Raw genomic sequence first — 25,489 nt, 5'->3', positions numbered from 1 at the left:
CAAAGCAGTCTCTCAGAGCATCCTCTGCCTCAGGTGACCACTTCCTGATCGAGCGTGTGGTTTTAGACATCCTTTTGACCAGGGGGGTGTACTGTGGCTGTAGGTGAACCAGGTTGTGGTCAGACTTTCCGAGTGGGGGGAGGGGGGTGGCTCTGTAGGCATCCTTCACATTGGAGTACAGCAGGTCTATTGTTCTGTTGTTCCTTGTGGGACAGTCTACAGCCTGGTAGAAGGAGGCCAAGGTAGAGTCCAGGGAAGCATGATTAAAATCCCCAGATATGACCATAAACGCCTCGGGGTGCTTTGTCTGCAGCCTTGCTGTTACTGTGTGTATCTTCTCACACAGCTGATGCATCCGCGCTGGGCGGGATGTAAACACAGAGCACGATCACGTGACTAAGCTCCCTCGGCAAGTAATATGGCCGCAGACTAACGGCTAACAGTTCCAAGTCCTGGCAACACAGTTCCTTTTTCACTGAGACATGTCCTGGGCAACACCAACGTTTGTTCACATATATGATGAGCCCCCCACCTCTACTCTTACCGCAGGCGATCATGTCTCTGTCAGCTCTCACAGCAGTGAAACCTGGTAGATCCACGTTAGCATCCGGTATCGCATCAGTGAGCCATGTCTCTGTGAAGATGTATAAGCTGTACGCGCGATAATTCTGTTGATTGTTCAGTGCCAACAGCTCGTCCATCTTGTTAGGTAGTGAGTTGACGTTCCCCATTTTAATTCCAGTACAAATCAGTCTGTAGCAGCTGGAGTTTTTAATACCAGTATAAACCAGTCTGTAGCAGCTTTTAATCCCGGTATAAACCAGTCTGTAGCAGTTTTTAATCCCAGTATAAACCAGTCTGTAACAGCTTTTAATCCCAGTATAAACCAGTCTGTAGCAGTTTTTAATCCCAGTATAAACCAGTCTGTAGCAGTTTTTAATCCCAGTATAAACCAGTCTGTAACAGCTTTTAATCCCAGTATAAACCAGTCTGTAGCAGTTTTTAATCCCAGTATAAACCAGTCTGTAACAGCTTGTAATCCCAGTATAAACCAGCCTGTAGCAGCTTTTAATCCCAGTATAAACCAGTCTGTAGCAGTTTTTAATCCCAGTATAAACCAGTCTGTAGCAGCTTTTAATCCCAGTATAAACCAGTCTGTAGCAGCTTTTAATCCCGGTATAAACCAGTCTGTAGCAGTTTTTAATCCCAGTATAAACCAGTCTGTAGCAGTTTTTAATCCCAGTATAAACCAGTCTGTAACAGCTTGTAATCCCAGTATAAACCAGCCTGTAGCAGCTTTTAATCCCAGTATAAACCAGTCTGTAGCAGTTTTTAATCCCAGTATAAACCAGTCTGTAGCAGCTTTTAATCCCAGTATAAACCAGTCTGTAGCAGCTTTTAATCCCAGTATAAACCAGTCTGTAGCAGCTTTTAATCCCAGTATAAACCAGTCTGTAGCAGCTTTTAATCCCAGTATAAACCAGTCTGTAGCAGTTTTTAATCCCAGTATAAACCAGTCTGTAACAGCTTGTAATCCCAGTATAAACCAGCCTGTAGCAGCTTTTAATCCCAGTATAAACCAGTCTGTAGCAGTTTTTAATCCCAGTATATACCAGTCTGTAGCAGCTTTTAATCCCAGTATAAACCAGTCTGTAGCAGCTTTTAATCCCAGTATAAACCAGTCTCTCTAAAGTTTCTCTACAGGCACATTTGATGACTGTACTTTTTCTTATTATCATTATCCTATTTTTTCTATGTATCATGTAGTATTGTGGTAGTTTCTATTGTTTTTGTAAATACTGATGTGATTTAGGAGCCTAGAAAACTTTTTTTCCACATTTCAGTTCTGTCCTTTTCTCTTTTTCTCTCTTACTCCATCTCCCTTTCGGGTTCGGCACTAACATATTAAGACTAAAGAAAAAAAGATCATCATAAAAAATATTAAAAAAACTCCAAACATCACAGGCAGCCATTCACATAACATGTCTCCCTTGGTAGAGCAAATCTGTCTGGCAAAATATGGCACACAGAGCTCCGTTCTGTATGTTAGGATGCTGGACAGGACAGGGGTAAAAAAAAAAAAAAAAAGACATGATGTTTCCAGCCTCAGCTGTCAGACTGGGAGGTAAAATGATGTAAAATGAATGTATGAATAGATGTAGCAGCATAAAGGTCGACCAGAAGAAGAAAGCAGAATTTATTACTAACAGAACTTTGTAGAAATAACACACAGATCAACAGTGACCAAACCTTTTCTCATCTCATCGTTCTCTCAAGTCTTGGCTTTCAGGAGAAAAACTATTGTTATTGAAACAAACACACAACAGAAACTATTTCCATGTTTCCACTTTTTCCTCATTTCCAGTTATTCCTGCTACTATTTACCTGCTATCCCCACTAAACCAACTCCAGCTCAGCTGCTTTGTGGCGCCACCGTGCATCAGAAACGTCTTCTTGGCTTTATTCCAGCCATAGAGGAGCATTATTTTTCTTCTTTTCACACACACATCTTTCTTCTTGTGCATTAAAACACTGCTCAGTATGTTTATTTACTCTGGAGGTAAAAGACAAGGATGCTTACAGCATAAAATAAAAGTGAGCATGTAGTGTAGCTTCAAGGGGAGATTGAATGAGCTGTGTATCGGGGTGCCCCATCAGATCTAACGCTGTACATGCAGCTGACCTTTAGTTGGCTTGCGAACATCTATGTTAAATACAAGAAAAAGTGCATATTCAGGATTTTACATAAAACACTCGAGCTTTCCCTCTTACCTATAACATCACATTACCTGCCTGTATGTGTCTAACCATCTAACAGGTTTTTAATGAGATAACTTGACAGAGATTTTTTCCTGCAGCAAACCCAGAATGTGGAACAAACTCCAGATGTAAGCTCAACAAAGCCAGATCACAGCAGGCTGTCATTGTTCACTTCAGGTTAAAGTGTGACAATAGTGTAATAATAAAAAAATATTTTATCATTATATTAATGGGTGCCTTTCTCTACAAGCAAGGTCACTGTACAGATACAAACATTAAGGTACAAAATACTTTAAATTGTATTTATCTTTCATTATTTAAATAACAACAAAGCCCCCCCACTGTGCTGAGACGAACAGGAGGAACAGTGAGATGAATAGATGAAGAGGGCCTGAGGGTATGGACAGGAACAACAATATGGAGAAGATCAGAGATGTATGACCGAGGTTGTGAATGGCCTTGTATGTTAATAGGATTAAGTTATATTGAATGCGTAAGTGACAGGGAGCCAGTGGAGTTTCTGTAGCACAGGTGTGATGCCGGAAGTAGATGATAATAAAAATAATAGTACTCAAGGTCACTTTACAGTCAAAGATGCATAAAATAAAATACAATTAAATACAATAAGTTACTTAAAAGACAGATTTTGTCATTGTACTGATACGAGCTGCTGTGTTTTGTACTAGTTATAGTTTATGGAGGGTTTTTTAGGGGGCAGCATGCAGAAGGGAGTTGCAATAGTCAAGAGGTGACTGGACTGTAGACCAGTATGACAGCAGTGTGAGGGACGGACGTAGATGCTTGATGCTGCACAGACAAAAGTAAGTTGACTAGATTATATTATTGATATGGGAAGTGAAGGAGAGTGTGCTATTCAGGATGACACCCAAGCTCTTAACCTGAAGGGAAGGAGAGAAAGAAGAATTATCAATGGATATTGTTAAACTGCTAGATTTGGTTAAAGTGGACTTTATACCAATAAGCAACATTTCTGTTTTGTCATTATCTAACTTGAGAAAATTGCATGTAAACCAGTTGTCTCAAATTAAATAATCACAATACAGAAAAAATTGCATTTGAACCCTCCTCTCTGAGCCACCACCTTACCGCGCTAGAGGAGTTTGCATGTCCTGAAGATCCTAGGAACTATGTTGTCAGGGGCTTTATGACAGACTGGGATGATTGTCGTCCTCTTTTTTTTTCTTCAATCTGAGATATCCGTAACAGGAAAGAGTAAATGTTGAGTACCTGAGAAGAGGGCACCAAAGGAGGAAAGGAAAACGGAATTTGATAGTTTGTGAGAGTAAGCTGCTGATGGATGTTCTTGATTATATCAGCCAAGAAAAAGGAGTACTGTGACAGGATGATTCAAAAGCCCTCTATGGTTGTGTCTGTGAACCATGGCTGTCAGAGACCTGCCATACAATTGACTTTTGTAGAGTCATATTTAACTGCAGTAACGTCGACTGCAGAAATCTGTAGATTTCAGAGTTTATCTGCTTCTCTGTATACCTGCAACATCAAGTTTTTTTCACTGGTGGTGGACATATAAATTTGACCTCTTTCTATCTTTAAGACAATCTGTTTCAGTCTTTTCTTTCTAATCTAGCAACATACCAACAAAAAAGCAAAGCAAATAAAATAAATATCAGTTTATCATCCATTTGGTAACAATAACAAGGAATAACAACAAAAGGAAAGACTTTGGTATTCATGTTTGAAAAACTAATTATAGCTGGTAACCATGAGTGTGTCTGTCTGTGTGTTGTGGCCTTTGTACCCTGCAGAGCAGATAAAAGATAGAAGTGTGTGTTGCGTAGTGTCAAGCACACAACAGAATCCTGCTGAGATTAGCAAATGCAACATGGTACCTCTGCAGAGATTTTAGACACATGAGGAATTCATCATGAGTTTACCTTGGTAAGGTTCTTGTTTCTGAAACTATCTTGGTAAGGTTCTTGTTTCTCAGTTTGTTTTGGTAAGGTTCTTCTTTCTGACTTTATCATGGTAAGGTTCTTGTTTCTGAGTCGATCTTGGTAAGGTTCTTGTTTCTCAGTTTGTTTTGGTAAGGTTCTTCTTTCTGACTTTATCATGGTAAGGTTCTTGTTTCTGAGTCGATCTTGGTAAGGTTCTTGTTTCTCAGTTTGTTTTGGTAAGGTTCTTCTTTCTGACTTTATCATGGTAAGGTTCTTGTTTCTGAGTCGATCTTGGTAAGGTTCTTGTTTCTCAGTTTGTTTTGGTAAGGTTCTTCTTTCTGACTTTATCTTGGTAAGGTTCTTGTTTCTGAGTCAATCTTGGTATCATAGATGATTTGTCTTTTTTTTCCTCATTCCCAGATGTATTCAATAAGTCAGTTTAATTCCATCAGATTTAGCTTAATTATTTTAATTCTTGCTATGATTTCTTGTCATGTGAGTTTCTCCTGCAGAGCAGGTGCGGGCATAATCACACCTGCGGGGGGGACCATGACAATGTAGGCCCTAGTTTGATGATCGACTGTATCCGTATCATTGGACTTGCTGCCCCATGTCTTGGAAACTAGGGTAAAGAGAGGGGTGGAGATCTCACCTGATTGCCACCTGGTGGTGAGTTGGAACAGTTGGTAGGGGAGGATTTCAGTCAGGCCTGGGAGACCCAAATGTGTTGTGAGGGTCTGCTGGGAACCTCTGACGGAGTCCCCTGTCAGAAAGAATTTCAACTCCCATCTGCAACAGAGCTTCAACCACGTCCTGTTTGAGGCAGGGGACTTTGAGTCCGAGTGGGCTGTACCTCTGTTGTTGAGGTGGCCAACCGAAGCTGTGGCCGTTAGGTCGTTGGTGCCGGTTGTGGCGGAAATCCCTGAACTTGTTGGTGGACATCAGCAGTAAGGGATGCCGTCAAGCTGAAGAAGGAGTCCTATCGAGCCTTTTTGGTCTGTGGGACTCCAGAGGCAGCTGATGGGTATCGGCAGGCTAAGTGGAATGTGGCTTCGGTGGTCGCTAAGGCAAAAACTTGGGCATGGGAGGAGTTTGGAGTTGCTTTAAGAAGATTCTGGTTCACGGCTCGGGAGGGGGAGGAAGTGTTCCATCAATACTTTGTACTTACTGTGTATAGCGGGGATGGGGGGCTGCTGACCTCAACTCGGGACGTTGTGGGTCTGTGGAGGGAATATTTCGAAGGCCTCCTCAATACCAGCGACACATCTTCGGACATGGAAGCAGAATCCTTGGATCCTGGCATGGGCTGTCCTATCTCTAGGGGTAAGGTCACTGAGTTAGTTAAAAAGCTTCTCAGTGGCAGGGCCCCATCGTGGATGAGGTCTATTCAGAGTTTCTTAAGGCTCTGGATACTGTAGGGCTGTCTTGTTTGACATGCTTCTGCAGCATTGCGTGGACATCAGGGACAGCTCCCCTGGACTGGCAAACTGGGTGGTGGTCCCACTCTTCAAAACAGGCGACCGGAGGGTGTGCTCCAACTACAGGGGGATCACATTCCTCAGCCTCCCTGGTAAGGTCTAGTCAGGGGTCCTGGGGAGGAAGTTCCATCGGATAGTTTAACCTCAGATTGAGGAGGAGCAGTGTGGTTTTCTTCCCGGTCGAGGAACAGTGGACCAGCTCTACAGCCTCTTCAGGGTCTCAGATGGGGCATGGGACTTTGCCCAACCAGTCTACATGTGCTTTGTGGACATGGAGAAGACATTGGGCCATGTTCGCCGGGGACTCCTGTGGGGGATGCTCCGGGAGTATGGAGTGCTGGCTTGTACGAGCTTTCCAGTCTCTGTATGACCGGTGCCAGAGTTTGGTCCACATTGCCGGCAGTAATTCAGAATTGTTACTGGTGAGCTTTGGACTCCACCAAGGCTGCCCTTTGTCACCAATTCTGTTCATAACTTTTATGGACAGAATTTCTAGGCGCAGCCGAGGTGTTGAGGGGATCCGGTTCAGTGGCCTCAGGATTGGGTCTCTGCTCTTTGCGGATGATGTGGTTCTGTTGGCTTCATCGGGTCGTGATCTTCAGCTCTCACTGGAGCGATTCGCAGCCGAGTGTGAAGCGGCTGGGATGAGAATCAGCACCTCCAAGTCTGAGACCATGGTCCTCAGCCGGAAAAGGGTGGAGTGCTCTCTCCGGGTCTGCGATAGGGTCCTGCCCCAAGTGGAGGAGTTTACATATCTCGGGGTCTTGTTCAGGAGTGAGGGAAGGATGGAGCAAGAGATGGACAGGCAGATCGGTGCGGCGTCTGCAGTGATACGGACTCTGCATCGGTCTGTCGTGGTGAAGAGGGAGCTGAGCCAAAAGTCAAAGCTCTCGATTTACGTTTCTACCCTCACCTATGGTTACCAGCTGTGGGTAGTGACCGAAAGAACAAGATCGCGAATACAAGCGGCCGAAATGAGTTTTCTCCGCAGGGTGGCCGGGCTCTCCCTTAGAGATAGGGTGAGAAGTGCGGTGATCCAGGAGGGGCTCAGAGTAGAGTAGCTGCTCCTCCACATCGAGAGCAGCCAGATGGAGTGGCTCGGGCATCTGGTTAGGATGCCTCCAGGATGGTGAGGTGGAGGGACTACATCTCTCAGCTGGCCTAGGAACACCTCCGGATGAGCTGACTAATGTGGACAGGGAGATGGAAGTCTGTCCTTCCCGGCTTAGGCTGCTGCCCCTGCAACCCGACCCCAGATAAGTGTCAGAAAGTGGATGGCTGGGTGAATGTTTGCCAGGCGGTGAATAATTAACAAAGCTCAGGTGTAACTGCATGGGTCTCAGATTTGCTTTTCTTTAACCTATAGAATCCGTAAAAGAAGTGAAACTTGTTTAGAAACTCCTGCTACAAAGTGAAGTTTTTATAATGAATTTCTTTTCCCTGTCAACGCTGAACACAATTGAAGAAGCTGCCTGTGGACTGTTCTTTAGGGTTTTCACTCCCTCCCACTTGGCTGATATTTCCCTGCAACCCCATCCACTCTGAGAATACTGTGTCATCACAGTCCTCGGGTTTTTCCAGGATCAGGTGTCTGAGCTTTTGTCTTTGTGTTGTAAACTCCTCTGTGTCTGCTGGTGGGGGGTCATGGTGACCCTTCATTGTGTCACTCCAGTGGTGGACTGGAGGAAGTGAAGCTGTGGAACATTAACTTGTCCTCAGTGATTCGCCTCAAATCCTGAACATGGATGAAAACATTTTTCTGCCATTCTCTGATAAAGTTTCAGTCACTTGAAAGCTGTTCCCAGCTTCTCCTTATTTAGAGTTTCACGTCATTTTTGTATAAAATTTGAGGCTGATCCATGTGAACGTGCTGCTCTAAGACTTTGGATGATGAATTTAAGGGCTTACAATAACCTGTCATTTGGCCTATCCCTGTTTATAATCACACTGACTTCTACTGAGCAACAGCAGCTAGTCCAATTGTTTTTCATTTTCACCAGATAAATTTGGACTTAAATCAGTCAGTCGGTCATTGGGAACATAGGTTTATGGCTATGTAAAATAAACCAATGATACATCAGGGCAAAGTTTCCTGTAAATAAGTTCTATGTAAGCTCTGACCTGTTGGCAGCTTTGATAAGAACACTAGGCACAGTTGGTTTTTACTTCCAGCTTGAGGGAACCAGGGTTCTGATGGTAGATGGAGCAGAATCATCCTGGTTCTAGGCAGATTCTGGGATGATGACGGGTGTTTTAACTAAGAGGGGTTTAGTTCTAATGGTTGTTTTAAGGAAAGTTATGCAGAACAACTGTGCTTTCTCATCTTTGGATGCCAGAGAGGCCATGCAACAACCTTAATCCAGCTCTAACGGTTCCTTTTCCAAGAATCTTGTTTAAATATACCATGTCTCATTTAAAGCTCACTGTGTGTTTCAGTTAAATGTAAACTTAACTTTGGTAAGATTTTTGCTGTTTGATTAGAAAAGATTATGATAATTTCAATGGTTGGTTTAAGAATCCACATTATAGATGTGATTATTTTTACAGTTTTTGATGATAAAGCTGACCTTTTCTACAGGCTGCTGGAGACGGACAGCAAGTCGCTGCGCTCCATGAACGGCTCTCGGAGAAACAGTGGCTCCTCCCTGGTGTCCAGCTCCTCAGCCTCCTCCAACCTGTCCCACCTGGAGGAGGACACGTGGATCTTGTGGGGAAGAATCGTTAATGAGTGGGAGGAGGTGCGCAAGAAGAAGGAAAAGCAGCTTAAGGTGAGATGGTGATCCCCTGGTCAGTGGCGGAGCCAGGAAATTTTCATTGGGGTGGCCAGGATGAATTTGTGATTATTTTGGGGTGGTATACATGTCTCATTAGAAAATAAAGGGGTTTTTAAGGCAAATTGAAAAGATAAATGATATTGTGTGTGTTTATTTTTTTCCTTATTTGTCCAGATAAAGTAACAAAGGAGCTTACAGTATACAGTAGTAGATTATTTTACAGATTACTACTGAGTATTACTACTTTACTGAGAGGAAATGTTCAGCAGCATTATGAGCTGATTCTCTGTGTATCATCATCAGGAATACATAGACACATACATCATTTTTTTATAATTTATTGTGATCATGCTACATGTACACACATATATAATACACACAATCTCAAATCTGATATAGCTTACTTTATCTGCAGAGGTGATTCCAGAGTCCCCTGGGGCTCCTCCAACCAGTTTTGGTCACCCTTTTATTACGATACTGTATACTAATAACAGTAACAGGTTTCTTTAAAGACTTTGTTACCAATGCATTAAATTCCTCTGATGCAACTTTCGGATATTCGTCCACTAATTGTTGTTACTTCATTATTTTCCATCTTAATTTAATTAAACAGAGATTATATGATTTAACATGGTTCCAATACAGAATATTAAACTATGTGCTGAGGCCTGTTTAATGACTCTTTAAGATTACAATTACAGCACAATAGAGTACATAAATAAAAGCATAAAGCCTACTGCACACATATAAAGTACAACATAAACACCACCTTTTACACAGCACAATAACTTCCTTCCATCGAGACTCAAATCAAATTTATCTACAAAGCATTTTTCATACATACGTAGCACAAAGTAGCTTTACATAATAAAATTCACAGAAAACAATGTTTGCAAATAGAAAAAAATATAAAATAGCAATTAAAAATTCACACCTATCTTTCGACTAACCTGCACAAGTATATGTAAGCTGGTCTCAGAGAAAGGCAACTAGAGCTCAGCCAGGCTGGTCCTGGTTCATTTAGTGCAGCTTCAACTCAGTAAAACATCAGGAAACATCTGCAGCAGACAGAAACTGGACAGATTGAACATGGAACTGGGACTTACTGGACTTAGTAAGGACGAGTCGGACTGAGTTAATCCAGCTGGAGACGATGCTCCAGAGGAAGAGGAGGAGACAGACACATTCTCCTGTGGTTGCTATGGTTACTGTCCTGCTAGATCTCCTCTCATTGCTGGAATCATCCGACCTGCTGGAAGTGGCTGATTCTTGCTGTGACACCTGTTCCTTTCTTCATGTTCTCATTGGACACTTCCTGATGTCCGACGTCCAGGTATGAGTCTGCTTCTGCACTGAAGAAGCTGGTTCAGGACTTCACGCCGGATATCACCATAACTTAGACAACACATTATGTTCTTTAAATTATTGCGGGATTTGGTGATTACATGCACACATAGGTTAAATATACACACACACACACACACAACTTGTAAATATCTCGAGGGATGCATTTTCTCAGTGCAAAAAACACAAATGGGAACTGATTCATCATTTGATCAACTGATCTTTTAGTACCACTATAAAAATAACTGTTAAATAATCATAAATGAAAAAGATATTAAAAAGTGGGCCGGACTTCTGAATGGGCGGGGCTTGCCCACAGAGGCCCGCCTGTAGCGCTGGATTTGACACACCTCCATGTTTAGTTGTTGTTCTACAAAGAGAGGTCGTCCAGCATTAACCAATAGAAGAACCAGTCTTCTTCTTCGTTGGTTGTTTCATCTTCAGTAATTCTTGGTGCAGCGCCTCTTCTGGTGGAAAGAGAAATACGTTATTTAAATGGTCCGATTTGTTTGAGTCATGTAGCATCAATACAATCTCACTCCTGCTGGGTGGGCAGTGTTCCAGCTGGGTGGGCGGTGCTCCAGCTGTGTGGGCGGTGTTCCAGCTGGGTGGGCGGTGCGCCAGCTGGGTGGGCGGTGCTCCCACTGGGTGAGTGGTGCTCCAGCTGTGTGGGCGGTGCTCCAGCTGTGTGGGCGGTGTTCCAGCTGTGTGGGCGGTGCTCCAGCTGGGTGGGCGGTGCTCCCACTGTGTGGGCGGTACTAGAGCTGGGTGGGCGGTGTATCTGCCCTGGTTGCAAAGAATCCACGCTTCGTACTGATGTCCACTATCTGTTTATTCCTTCTCTGAAGTCTCATGGAACACCGTGAAAACTAGAAACAACAGAATGTTTGAATAACAATGCCACATATCAGCCTTCACAGTATGAACAAAATAAAATCAGTCTTTACCGTGTACACCACGTAAACCAGTGATAGATAAGATCGGTAAGCATAAAAGTCCTCTGCCTTGCTCGTGCGATGCCTCTTTTCTGTCGGACTCCCGATGTCTGTCTCCCGCCCGCCACTTCCGGGTCATGTGACTCACGTAAACTTAACTCAATAATTTTAACCAAGTAGTTTTAACAACTTATGGCAGGAACCTTATGAGGTACAGTGCAAGTATTAAATTATACACATACCAAAAAAAAAAAAAGAAAAGCCACAGCAACATATCTCAGCGTTGTCATGGAAACACGTAAACAATCACACTTGCGTCAGCAACAGGCTGTGTTCCAGCTGGGTGGGCGGTGTTCCAGCTGGGTGGGCGGTGCTCCAGCTGGGTGGGCGGTGTTCCAGCTGGGTGGGCGGTGCTCCAGCTGGGTGGGCGGTGTTCCAGCTGGGTAGGCGGTGCTCCAGCTGGGTGGGCGGTGTTCCAGCTGGGTGGGCGGTGCTCCAGCTGGGTAGGCGGTGCTCCAGCTGGATGGGCGGTGCTCCAGCTGGGTGGGTGGTGTTCCAGCTGGGTGGGCGGTGCTGCAGCCATGTCCTCAGAGGAAGTCCTGCAGGTGCAGAGGGAACCATCACCGCTATTAACTAAGTGGACATGGATCTGCAGGAAATAGAGACGGCCTTGATGGAAATTGGGACAATTACAAAGGGATTGTGTAAGAATAAATAAATAAATAAAGGAAATCCACCTCTTTTGTGTTTTATAAGCGTTACATCACTTCTAGACCTCCAGTCTGTCCCACACTGCTGGATCTTAGAATAAAGGACCGAAGCTTCCTTTTACTAACTGCTAAATGTTGGCAGCAGACTCTCCACCTCATCATCTCCTTGATTTTACTCTGGACCGTTGGTGTCACAGTTTCCAGTTTTCCAAGATTTTGTGTGTACGCCATGGTCAGAGTTGCTGTGAAGGTAGGAACATTCTCCCACCTAGTCTGGTTTTTATAAATTCCAAAAGTTGACTAGAATCGGTGTACGCCAGTTTTTGTATCTACGCCAGCTTTAGAAATGAAGCCCCAGATCTGGTAGACCGTGGCCCACAATCCCCTAAGTTGTCCTCAACACTGAGCTAAGCTCTTTTGGTCCTGTGCAGCTGCCGTACCACACAGTCACAGAGACACAGGAGGCTCTCCATAGAGGCTCTGTAGAAATCCCAACATCCCAACACCTGCAGACGCTTTTCTCCACAACGATCTACTGTGGGCTGCAGCGTCTTGCCTAAGGCACCTGTTTGGTCATGTCTGTACAGCACCCTCACTGGGGTGAATCTCTAACTTCACCACTTTTCTGAAGACAGAATGTGTGCACAGCTGTGTAGCGATGGCTGTGATACAGTGCTTGGGATGGCCAATACCATCATGATAACTGCACCTCGTAAACTGTCATTCAGTGATCATAAAACATTCATAATCCGATAATCTCTCACTTTATTTTACACTGGCTTTAAGTTTCAAGCTGCTTCACAGGGTTTTTAGGGGCCTGCTCTCATCAATGTCTCAATTCTCAGTAACCTTCGTTGCATTAACATCTCTTTCCTCCTGCTGTTCCTTCATTTCTGGTATATGTCCATTTATCTAAAGAGCTTTAGTTATGACACGTTAGTTACTTTTATTTACTTTGTACCATCATGTTACTGTCTGTCCATCCGTCAAACTGACCGACCCATCGTCTTACTGACTGACTGGCTGTTTATCTGTCCATCCGTCCAACTGACCGACCCACCGTCTTACTGACTAACTGGCTGTTTATCTGTCCATCCGTCCAACTGACCGACCCACCGTCTTACTGACTAACTGGCTGTTTATCTGTCCATCCGTCCAACTGACCGACCCACCATCTTACTGACTAACTGGCTGTTTATCTGTCCATCCGTCAAACTGTCCGACCCACCGTCTTACTGACTGACTGGCTGTTTATCTGTCCATCCGTCCAACTGACCAACCCACCGTGTCACTGACTGACTGGCTGTTTATCTGTCCATCCATCCAACTAACTGACCCACCATCTTGGTGACTGACTGGCTGTTTATCTGTCCATCCGTCCAACTGACTGACCCACCGTCTTACTGACTGACTGGCTGTTTATCTGTCCATCCGTCCAACTGACTGACCCACCGTCTCACTGACTGACTGGCTGTCAGTCTGTCCATCCCTCCTGCTGTGAACTTGTTTGTTTTCAGCCAGAGAGGATTTGCCAGGATGTGTCTGTCCGGCCTGACCCTGGTACTCTTCTTCTTGTCTCAGTTCTTGACATGTGATGCTCATTTTAGGCTCCTTGTTTTGTCCTTGTTGGTGCTGATGCAGCAGTGAGCCTGTCCTGATGTTGCAGGGAAGCTGAACTTCTGAAACATCAGGAATAATGTTATCATGTTTCAGATCCTCTGGGCTACAATACACATAAATGTGTATGAACCAAGGCCGGCTTTACGCAGGGGCAAGAGGGGGCAGTGCCCCCTCAAACAAACATTCTGCCCCCTCAATCAAATGCGCCGAAATGGGCAAATCTCTCCAAACGCTCTCTCCCCTCTGTACTGAACTCTGTGTGTCGGAGCTTCACAGGATCCATTGTACTGTCTTCAACAAGTCCTTCCCACCACCACAGAAAACAACCAATCAGTGTTTAGTATGCAAATGAGTTGACATACAGCCTGATCTTGCGGTGTCATATTTCTCCCCCTCGTAGAGAGAGCGGCTGCTGAGCTCCAGCGGTAAAACTTATAGAGTAAAGCTCTGTTAAATGTGTTGTAGCGATACTGAATAAATACTTATAATAACAGACGTATTTATTGCATCTATTCTGTCAACTGGGGTTTGTTTCTGTTCTATTTAAACGTGTCTACGCCTGTTAGTAGGAGCAGTGATCAATCACGCACGGGCCATAGATGTGACTGCCTCCTCGGTACTAGACTGAGGGAAAACGAGCTGCGCATATGAGACCCCTCAAGCTCCGCCCAGCCTTTAGTTCAGCATGCTAGTTTGAAGAAAAAAATAACAGAAAGTTTCACTCTACATTCCCGCTGCTTTCAGCAGTTCAGCTCAGAGCTTCATGTATGCCTCAGCTTAAACAGACGACAATGTGCATTTCCGATCTTGGAGAGTTGTAGTTAGAAAAAAAAAAAAACTCCGGCCACAAAACCCACTTTGGAAAGTTTCATTCAGTCCTCCTGCATGATGCATCCATTTTTTAGAGCTTTTAAAAAAGGTAGTGCTGATTCTTTAATCATTATGGTCTATATACAGACAGAAACAAACACACAGATAGTTGAGTTTATTGTTATTAGTTTCAAATTTATTCAAAATGCTTAGACATCTAATGGCTGTCCAATAGGGCAATTGTTATTTTGTTGGTTGTTAAAGCTTTGATAATGGATCATTCTTTTCTTTTTTCTTACTTCATTTTGTTATTGATATTTTCTGTTCCCCCCCTGAGGGATTGCCACCTTATTGTGGTCAGGGGGTTTGCGTGCCTCAGTGACTCTAAGAGCTATACCAGCAGGAGCTTTGGTTTCAGGTGGGACACCCAAGCTGGACAGGTCTTAGAGTAGAGGCCTGACAAAGTGCAATCCATTTCTTTGAAGTTGGACTCCACTAACAGCACAGTTCCGTTAAAGAAACACTTAAAAAACAACAACAAGAAAATGCTGAAGTATGTACTCATAGTGCCCCCTTCAAATTTATGCCTGCCCCCTCATGTATGCATTCCTAGAACCGGCCCTGGTATGAACATGAGTTTCTCCAGGCTAAAACAATGGATCTGAATGTGTTTTGGAGGGGTTAAGGTTTGACTGTTTTAGGCTATGTCCACGTGGCACCGAAGCCGGTTCAGGTGTAAAAACTGTGGTAAAAACTAGGAGAAAGGCTTTAACATCCTCAAGACACCGCTGTAGTACATACTACAGGCTGTGGGGGCGCTAGAGAGTAACACTCCACAGCTAGAGCTAAACAACGCATGTGCAGATTAAGACTCACTGCATGTTGCAGGAAGTTTGCATCGGAAGCAGAGAAGAGAAGATGGCCGAGGATTCACTGCGAAGCAAAAGAGAAACTTTTCTTTGGACTAATTAAGAAGTTGAGCTTCTTCTTCAAAAAAAGCTGGACTATAAAACATAAAAAACTCGAGGAAGGGTGGATGGGGAATCAGCGCATGTTTGTCACGTTGACGTCATATCCGCGAGTTGTGCGGCTTCGCTGTCCACACAGTACCACAGACGGTAGAGGACTTAAAACCGATCCTCTTGGTACCTGCTTCAGACATGGTCGCTTTCATGGAGGCTCATTCCTGCTTCGTGGGGATGAAAGGGTGGTTTGCTGAAATACTTTAGTGGTTTTGCTGCAATCCGGCGTTGTGGGGATGGCCCCTTAGTCAGCGTGTAAAATCAAATCAATAAACCTTGATTTCTGTGTTTTATCCAATTCTTTTCAGTAAACCTCACCAAGTTTTCAGTACCTTCTGTTTTATATGAGATTAAAAAGCTATTAATGCAGTTTTTTAAGTACACATTTTACATGTTAGTTGAACAGATGTTCAACTAACAAGGCCAAAAGTTTTGAGAATGACACAAATATTAATTTCTACAAAGTTTGCTGCATCAGTTTCTATGAAGGCAATCGGCATGTACTCCAGAATGTTACGACGAGTAATCAGATGAATTAAAATTATTTGCAAAGGGATTCTCCCATTAACACAGGTGTTGATCGGGGTGTGTAAATCACCAGTTTGATCATGAGATTATGTCAATGGAAATCGATATTTTCTGATATTTCAAATTCAGTCACAATACAATTTCAATTTGATTCAGTTTAGGCTCCTCCGATCAATATGAAACCAGTGATTAAACAGTGTGCATCACAGTCTGTACATGTACACTCTCCCTGTGTCATAGCTATCCACTGCTGTAAACATGATTTATTTTTTTAAACAAATCAATGCAAGAATCTTATTTGGAACAAAACAAATATATACACTGTTAAAAAGCTGCAGACGGTAGTTTGCCAGCTCACTGACTTGCACCAGTTTGTTTAATTTGCAAAAGTCAAGTTTGTCCTTCACAGTTCTTCTTTGAGAGGTTTTTCTTTAAAAAATCAACATACTCAGTAGACAAAACACTGCGTTCTGATTGGAAATGTCACCTACACTGGCTATAAGGTGGCCTGGGATGATACAGGGTTATGATCAGAAAGCTGCTCACACGGCCACCGGATGTTCCAACAGATGAGTAGGAAGCTGTGTTGTCCAGCCTGCCACTGGTTCATTCTGTATGATTAAACTAGAATACACACTCTACTAGAGGACAAGTAGTATGTATGTATCTATATATATATATGTACATATATCTATATATATGTATGTATGTATGTATGTATGTATATGCCAAAATATATGCATTTGATGTGTGGAGATAGATGTGCCTCTATGCCAGCGGCGTTATTTTATCTCAAAATGACACTGCTTACGCAGCACACACATTTATTTGTCACTTTTTCTATATAATCCAAAATGTTCCCAAACCGCTGATTTAACCAAGTGGGACGTTTCCTTCACTGACTGTTTTGTCGCTGCTCGCCATGCCGCTGCTAGCTTTGTAACTTTGTTTGCTTGGAGGCAGAATACAACGTGCCGGGGATCTTCAGAATAAAGCAATTTTCAAAATAAAAGTGTGTTTCATAAATGGTTATTGCTTCAACTTTTGATCGATGTTTGCATTTTGGATCGATGCACTGGCTCCCTGTTTCTTCCAGAGTTTATTTTAAGATTCTAGTACTTACTTAGAGCTCTGAGTGGTCAGGTGCCAGCTTTTATCAGGGAACTCTAACAGTGGTATGTTCCCAGTAGGTCCCTTAGATCTTGCGACCAGGGCTTGCTGGTTGTGCCTCATACGAGGCTAAAAACCAAGGGTGACAAAGCTTTTTCTGGAACACTCTCTCCTTAGATCTTCAGACTGCCTACTCAGTAGAGGTTTTATTTGCAAAAGCTTTTCCTTACTTTAACTAGTGTTGTTGTTTTTAACATGTCTGTACAGCATTCTGTGATTCCATATCTCGAAAGGTGCTTTATAAATAAAGTTTGACTTACTTACTTTACTTTTTAATGGAAACAAATCAGTCCTGAAAGTTGTTCACTGACAGCATTTGGAAACTGAGAGAGAAGCACATGTTCTGAAACAGGATTAACTATGGCCTTTGTCTCTGCAGGAAGGAGTGTGTTTATCTCACAGATTTACAGCTGTGTGACAGAAGATGGCTCCATGTTTTCTTTTCAGACTCTCTTTGATGGTTTTAAGCTAAATGTAGCAAGTATGTTATAATAATATAGGCTAAGTTGTGTATCAGCTGGGCTAGTCTCAGAAGGCTAGATCAGACTCACTGGAGGGAGGAGAAACAACAGAGGCACAGAGACTGAATTTAGATTTGATGGTACCATATATTAGAAAGACAAACAAAACACCAACATTTATAAAAAATAGAAAAGTATTTGAATGGCCATTCAGTAATAAATATGTACAGTGAAAGTATCTGGTTCAAAAATTCAATAAAGTTCAAGTTCAGTGATTCACAAGTCCCACATCACTTTCCCAATTCCCCAAACGACCCAAAGTCCAGTACGGCACGCTAAGTTGAATCCAGGGGTTTGAATTGATGAATGTATTAGAGGCAAGGTGACGGGTGTGAACGGCTATGTGGAAGCCGTAAGGGGAAAAAACTGGGCAAAGAGGTTTGTCGGCTGCAAGGAGCCTCCTACCGGCCCGGACAGAGCAGGTGATATCCTCCGAATCTAGATTGGATAATCTGAATCCGATGAGTTGAGTTGTATCATTCTGTTTGGGCTCTAGGCCTCTCTGTAGCTCGCCATCAGTTTGAACACCTGGCCTGTATGAAACACAGGACCACTGTTCAACAAATCAGTGTGCACACAAAATTAAACCATGAATAAATAATACTAGTTGCATTAAATACATGATCTAGAATTCAATAATATAATAATTTCAATCAATATATATATCAATATATATCAATATATAGTATAATATAGAATATTCCAATTGTCTATAATATTGCACTATATTATTCATCCAGACAACAAATGCTAAAATACACAGTGCTAACACACAAAGGTAAAGTGCATTGTTTTCAATTCAAAAGCATTGACAACAAACAATGTGAACCTGGGCTTTAAAACACCACAGAATTACACCACACAACATTAATCACTTAAACAAGACATTACACATTGACTAATGTTGGTTCCAAATGACATTTAGTTAAAACCATTTGAGAAACCGGCATAAAATGCCATGCTAACCAGCCCATTCAATTCGATGGGACGGGCTAGGCTAGCAGGACCCCGTTAGCAGCTATGCTAACCAGCCAATGTAAACCCAATGCAGCCGGCTAGGCTAAAGTTAGCACAACAACAGTTTACTCACCAATTCCTTTCCGTACTTAAACACAACGCTTTTTCTTGATACTCCAAGGCTCGCGGTAGTAGGCGCCTATAATCAACAGTTGGTACATTTAGTATTAAAAGCGATTATGTGCAAATGAAGCGAAAAAATAACTTTGAAACCTACCTGCAGCAACTCTCCCAAGTGCTTCCCTGCGTAGCTGCCGACCGCATTTACCTGCCGGCTTATATGGCTATTCAACTGGCTCAACATAGTCACAGGAGCGTGTGACGCTGCACTCGCGAGAATAGCAAACACAGCGAGAGGAAACCACATGGAAAAGTGCATGAGAGGGAAGAAGTGATTTTTTTCATCCGGGTTACATAAATCTTGACTAACAGCAGTATAAGTTTTCTCTCCTGCCGCCATTAAAGACAGGTTTTATGAATAAAAACACTTTTCTGTTTCCTCCCAGGAGGCTGGAAATACACTCTTAGTAATCATTTCTCATTCTCAGTAATGATTTATTTCCCTTAAATTTCTTCAAGTTGGTTTGTGCCATTTCTGTGGTTTTGACAGGATTTTTGTAAAATGCTTTTTAGTTGACCACAACTGTTCGAGTTGGTTTCTACAATAAGTTGAGTCAGCCAGGAGAAGTCGTGATTTCCTTGTCTGATGATTAACAGTGCATATTACCCCTTCACCTAATCACCGTGAGTCCCATGTGGGCTTGTTAAGACAAGTGGGGCATGCCCCCCCACGGTACACCATCTCAGATAGGAAGCCACCAGCACCCTAAAAATCTGGTCTAAAATAGTGTGGTGCATTAATTAACACATGTTGAGCAGTGCAGGTACAACTCTGGAGGTGCCATCCAGGTAAGGCCAAGGCCCAAGACCTCACTCCCCTTCCCATCTTCCCCATACCAACCAACCCTGGCCTGCTGAACGTCGGTATTTGCAGCTGATGTCTGATGTACAGAACTCAATGATTTTATGATAATGGTTCAGAATGACAGAAATTCGTAAAATTCAGGCTTGGTGTTCCCACATTGACACCTCTCCACCCAGTACCACTGAAAACCTGTAAATAATCTGGTTTGTCTCTGTAGGATCTGGTCAGGAAAGGGATTCCTCACCACTTCCGGGCTATCGTGTGGCAGCTGCTATGTAATGCCCAGAACATGCCCATTAAGGATCAGTACTCTGAACTCCTGAAGATGACGTCTCCGTGCGAGAAGTTGATTCGCAGAGACATCGCTCGTACGTATCCTGAACACGAATTCTTCAAGGAGAAGGACAGTTTGGGCCAGGAAGTGCTCTTCAACGTCATGAAGGTATGTCATCTGTGGTCAGGTGATAGTCGTGTGTACAGCTAGTATTCTGCTGTCTGCAAAAATCCACCACCAAAACCAAGGAGATGGTGGTGGATTTTCACAGATGCCAGTCTGCTGTCCCCTCATCGCTGAACGTCCAGGAACGAACATTGAGAGAGTACCTAGGCGTTCACCTTTCCTCACTGCTGCTGTCAGACTTTACAATGAACACATGGAAACTGTCTTTACATGTTTATATCAGGGCTGTCAAATGATTTAAATATTTAATCAGATTAATCGCAGCTTTCAAATTAATCATGATTAATCGCGACTACACCTGAAATCTGCCTGTTTTACTGCATCGTATCACCAGAACGAGCCAATGCTACAAATATTTACTGTTAACTGACCTTCTCTTGGGTAAATGTCAGATGTCCCAGGGTCAGTAAATGCAGCATGTAATGTACTTCTGTATGTTGTTCTAAATCATCTCTACCATGCTCTAGATCATAATTCAGAATTCATATATCATCATCTCACCAACCATCTCCATGGTGATAATTTCTGTCCTAAAAGCAGCAGATGTGACGACTGAAGTTAAACAGCCGACATTGATGAAGAAACTCTGATAAAACTGATGATCTGGATACAAACAGCTTTTTCATTTTATCATTGAAGTGTGTTTGTGCAGCAGTGATAAAAGTCCTACAGCAGCATCACCCAAAGTAAACACCTGCTGATAAAGCACATCATTGGCTGCTTGTTTTACTAGTTTTTATTCACTTTTTACATCAGATGATCATCCGTCCATCCATTTTCTGCCGCTTATCCGGAGTCGGGTCGCGGGGGCAGCTGCCTAAGCAGGGAAACCCAGACTTCCCTCTCCCCGGCCACATTCACCAGCTCATCCGGAGGGACCCCGAGGCGTTCCCAGGCCAGCCGAAAGATGTAGTCCGTCCAGCGTGTTGTGGGTCTTCCCCGGGGCCTCTTTCCGGTGTGACGTGCCCAGAACACCTCACCAGGGAGGCGTCCAGGAGGCATCCTAACCAGATGCTCGAGCCACCTCATCTGGCTCCTCTCGATGTGGAGGAGCAGCGGCTCTACTCTGAGCCCCTCCCGGATCACCGAGCTTCTCACCCTATCTGTAAGGGAGAGCCCGGCCACCCTGCGGAGAAAACTCATTTCGGCTGCTTGTGTTTGTGATCTTGTTCTTTCGGTCACTACCTACAGCTTGTGACCATAGGTGAGGGTAGAACGTAGATCGACGGGTAAATCGAGAGCTTTGCCTTTTGGCTCAGCTCCTTCTTCACCACGACAGACCGATGCAGAGTCCGTATCACTGCAGACGCCGCACCGATCCGCCTGTCCATCTCCTGCTCCATCCTTCCCTCACTCCTGAACAAGACCCCGAGATACGTGAACTCTTCCACTAGGGGCAGGACCTCATTACCGACTTGGAGAAGGCACTCCACCCTTTTCCGGCTAAGGACCATGGTCTCGGACTTGGAGGTGCTGATTTTCATCCCAGCCGCTTCACACTCGGCTGGGAATCCCTCCAGTGAGAGCTGAAGATCACGGCCCGATGAAGCCAACAGAACCACATCATCCGCAAAGAGCAGAGACCCAATCCTGAGGCCACAGAATCGGATCCCCTCAACACCTCGGCTGCGCCTAGAAATTCTGTCCATAAAATTTATGAACAGAATCAGTGACAGAGGACAGCCTTGGTGGAGTCCAACCCGCGCGATGCGAACCAAGCTCCGACACCGGTCGTTCAGGGACCGGACAGCTCGTACAAGCTGGTCCGGCACTCCATACTCCCAGAGTACCCCCCACAGGAGTCCCCGGGGACACGGTCGAATGCCTTCTCCAAGTCCACAAAAACATGTAGACTGGTTGAGCGAACTCCCATGCCCCCTCCAAGACCCTGAAGAGGGTGTAGAGCTGGTCCACTGTTCCATGACCAGGACCAAAACCACACTGCTCCTCCTCAATCCAAGGTTCGACTATCTGATGGACCCTCCTCTCCAGCACCTCTGAATAGACCTTACCGGGGAGGCTGAGGAGTGTGATCCCCCTGTAGTTGGAGCACACCCTTCGGTCCCCCTATTTTAAGAGGGGGACCACCACCCCAGTCTGCCAGTCCAGGGGAACTGTTCCCGATGTCCATGCGATGCTGCAGAGGCGTGTCAGCCAAGACAGCCCTACAGCATCCAGAGCCTTAAGGAACTCTGGGCGGACCTCATCCACCCCCGGGGCCTTGCCACCGAGGAGCTTTTTAACCACCTCAGCGACCTCAGCCCCAGAGATAGGAGAGCCAGCACCAGCTACCCCAGACTCTGCTTCCTCATCGGAAGTCATGTTGGTGGGATTGAGAAGGTCTTCGAAGTATTCCCTCCACTGCCTCACAACGTCCCAAGTCGAGGTCAGCAGCCCCCCATCCCCACTGTACACAGTGTTGATGGAGCACTGCTTTCCCGTCCTGAGCCACTGGATGGTGGACCAGAATCTCCTCAAAGCCGTCCAGAAGTCATTCTCCATGGCCACTCCAAACTCCTCCCATGCCCGACTTTTTGACTTAGCGACCGTCGAAACTGCGCTCAGCTTAGCCTGCCGATACCCATCTGCCTCTGGAGTCCCACAGGCCAAAAAGGCCCAATAGGACTCCTTCTTCAGCTTGACGGCATCCAGTGAGTTCGCGGGTTACTGCCACGACAGGCACCGACGACCTTACGGCCACAACTGCGGCTGACCGCCTCGACGATAGAGGAACGGAACACAGCTCACTCGGACTCAATGTTCCCCGCCTCACCTGTGACATGGTTCAAGCTCTGCCGGAGATAGGAGTTGAAACTCTTTCTGACAGGGGACTCTGCCAGATGTTCCCAGCAGACCCTCAAAACACACTTGGGTCTGCCAGGCCTGACCGGCATCCTCCCCCACCATCTGAGCCAACTCACCACCAGGTGGTGATCAGTTGACAGCTCCGCTTTGCTCTTCACCCGAGTGTCCAGAAGATGCGGCCGCAAGTCCGACGACACGACTACAAAGTCGATCATCGAACTGCGGCCTAGAGTGTCCTGGTGCCAAGTGCACATGTGGACACTCTTATGTCTGAACAAGGTGTTCGTCATGGACAGTCCATGACGAGCACAGAACTACAATAACAAAACACCACTCAAATTCAGATCAGAGGGTCGTTCCTACCAGTCACGCCCCTCCAGGTCTCGCTGTCATTGCCCACGTAAGCATTAAAGTCCCCCAGCAGAACCAGGGAGTCCCTGGAAGGAGTGCACTCCAACCCCCCCTCCAAGGACTCCAAAAAGGCTGGGTACTCTGAGCTGCCGTTTGGTGCATAAGCACAAAAACAGTCAGGACCTGTCCCCCCACCTGAAGGCGGAGGGCGGCTACCCTTTTGTCCACCAGGGTAAACCCCAACACACAGGCGCCAAGTCGGGGGGCAATGAGCATGCCCACACCTGCTCGGCGCCTCTCACCGGGAGCAACTGCAGAATGGAAGAGGGTCCAGCCCCTCTCGAGGGCAGTGGTTCCAGAGCCCAAGCCGTGCGTTGAGGTGAGTCCATCTATATCTAGCTGGAACCGCTCAACCTCGCACCAGCTCAGGCTCCTTTCTCGCCAGAGAGGTGACATTCCACGTCCCTAGAGCTAGCTTTCGCAGCCGAGGATCAGACCGCCAGGATCCCCGCCTCCGGCAGCCGCCCAGTTCACAATGCACCCCTATGGCCCCTCCTGTAGGTGGTGAGCCCACGGGAGGTGCGGGGCATGTCCCCCTTTCGGGCTGAGCCCGACCGGACCCCATGGGCAAGGGACCGACCACCAAGTGCTTGCCTGCTTGCTCCACCTCCAGGCCTGGCTCCAGAAGGGGGCCCCGGTGACCCACATCCCTGGTCCTTGCTTTTTCATCATTTAAGCCGCACTTGGTCTGGTCCCTTCCCTCTACACCTGTTCGCCATGGGTGGCCCTACCAGGGGCATGAGCCCCCGACAACATAGCCGCTAGGATCGTCAGGACGCACAAACTCCTCCACCACGATAAGGTGGCGGCTCAGTGGAGATCAGATGATCACTTTAGTTGTAATAATCTCATAATTTCATAAAATCTAGATCTAAATAAAGGTAACATCTATGCCCCCCCTTTTCCTGGTCAATGCTCCTGTCCCCCCATCAGAACTTTTCTAGACCCGCCCCTGCATAGCTTAAGCATAAACCCTGTCTACCATCAGCAGCTACCGTGTTAGAGAAGGTCCTGCCAACAACAAGGGTTTGGGGTATATATGATAGTGTGAACCATGAGCCACTAGTGTCCTCCTTCTCAGCTGATCCATAAACACAAGCAGCAAGAGAGAAAAGCCGATCAGCTGATCACCGACAGGTGCCATGATTCACGGAGCGACATGAGAGGAGGAGGAGGAAGCAGCTGCTGCACAAACAGAGAGACCAGAGATCCTCTTGAGCGGCCATGTTGGTGCAGAACGCAGGATGAGTTAAAAAGTAGTGTGGGAAAAGTGCAGGTCTGGAACCCTCTCACCAGGAAAAGAGTGTGTTAAAAACCCTCATTATCCACGGAGGCAATGTCCATGTTGCTCCATTAATGCTGAATATTCTCAAGTCCATCCATAGAACTGACTGGCTCATCTTTTCCTTCTACCTATCCACGTCCCGCCGTCATGACAGAGAAATGGTGGATGTATGGGGCTTTTCCTGCTGCACATGTGTTGATTGCATTAAAAGTTTTAATGCAATTAATTACATTACATTTAGTGGCTGGATTGTAAACCTCCTGGACGGGATAGAAATCCCTGCAAAACTGCCATAGATCACCTGAAGGGCAACTATCCATCACATTTACCCCACAGAGCTACACACTTCCGCTCCTGAGACACTGGTGATGATAGAGGTGATTTTATTTAGTTTTATGGGTTAATGAACAGAGTCTCAAACAGTCCACAAACACATTTAGCATTAACTGGCCTTTAGACTTGGGATTTGTTGTATAGCCTCCTTATTCTCAAGTTTATGGGCTTGTCATGCTGCACATGTGTTAAAAATATTAACGTAATTAATTAACAATAAATTAATAAATTAGTTACCACCTTTAACCCGTTATTATTGACAGCTCTATTTATGTATATATTTACATACTGTACATAATCACCCTGTCAGACCAGAAACTGTACATATTATTTATTATGTTTGTGTGTGTGTTCCTGTTTTATATCACCTGTGTGCTTCTGTTTACTGCAACTGTACTGTGGCAACAAAGCAATTTACCCACTGAGGGAACAATAAAGGTTTCTTCTTCTTTTAATGTATTAATAGATATAAGTGGAGCTGAAAAACCCCTCGCTGAAGCGTGTTCTTGTCTCTCTTCAGGCTTATTCTCTGGTGGACCGGGAGGTCGGGTATTGTCAGGGAAGTGCCTTCATTGTTGGTTTGCTTCTCATGCAGGTAAAAATCTGTTCCCCACACATGCATGCAGTCCAGCAACGCCCAGTCTGTTTAACATTGTTAAGGTTGG

The 25,489-nt window shown here is 45.0% G+C and overlaps 1 protein-coding gene across 5 annotated transcripts in view; it reads left to right on the top strand.

Annotated features, from left to right (window-relative positions):
* The window catches only part of evi5b (ecotropic viral integration site 5b), a 97,987-nt gene that overhangs the window by 18,372 nt on the left and 54,126 nt on the right, over positions 1-25,489 (top strand). For 4 of the 5 annotated variants that reach the window (XM_042005498.1, XM_042005501.1, XM_042005500.1 and 1 more), the window contains 3 exons: positions 8,733-8,922; positions 19,748-19,972; positions 25,345-25,419. In XM_042005498.1, coding sequence (XP_041861432.1) covers positions 8,733-8,922; positions 19,748-19,972; positions 25,345-25,419 — 490 coding nt within the window. Of the gene's footprint in view, positions 1-4,596; positions 4,681-8,732; positions 8,923-19,747; positions 19,973-25,344; positions 25,420-25,489 lie in introns of those variants that run through there. The other variant, XM_042005499.1, reaches the window with a different exon arrangement.

Source organism: Melanotaenia boesemani, chromosome 14 (assembly GCF_017639745.1).
Source record: "Melanotaenia boesemani isolate fMelBoe1 chromosome 14, fMelBoe1.pri, whole genome shotgun sequence".
NCBI lineage: Eukaryota > Metazoa > Chordata > Actinopteri > Atheriniformes > Melanotaeniidae > Melanotaenia > Melanotaenia boesemani.
The sequence above is the reverse complement of the archived record's forward strand: the minus strand, read 5'-3'. Positions and strand labels throughout refer to the sequence as shown.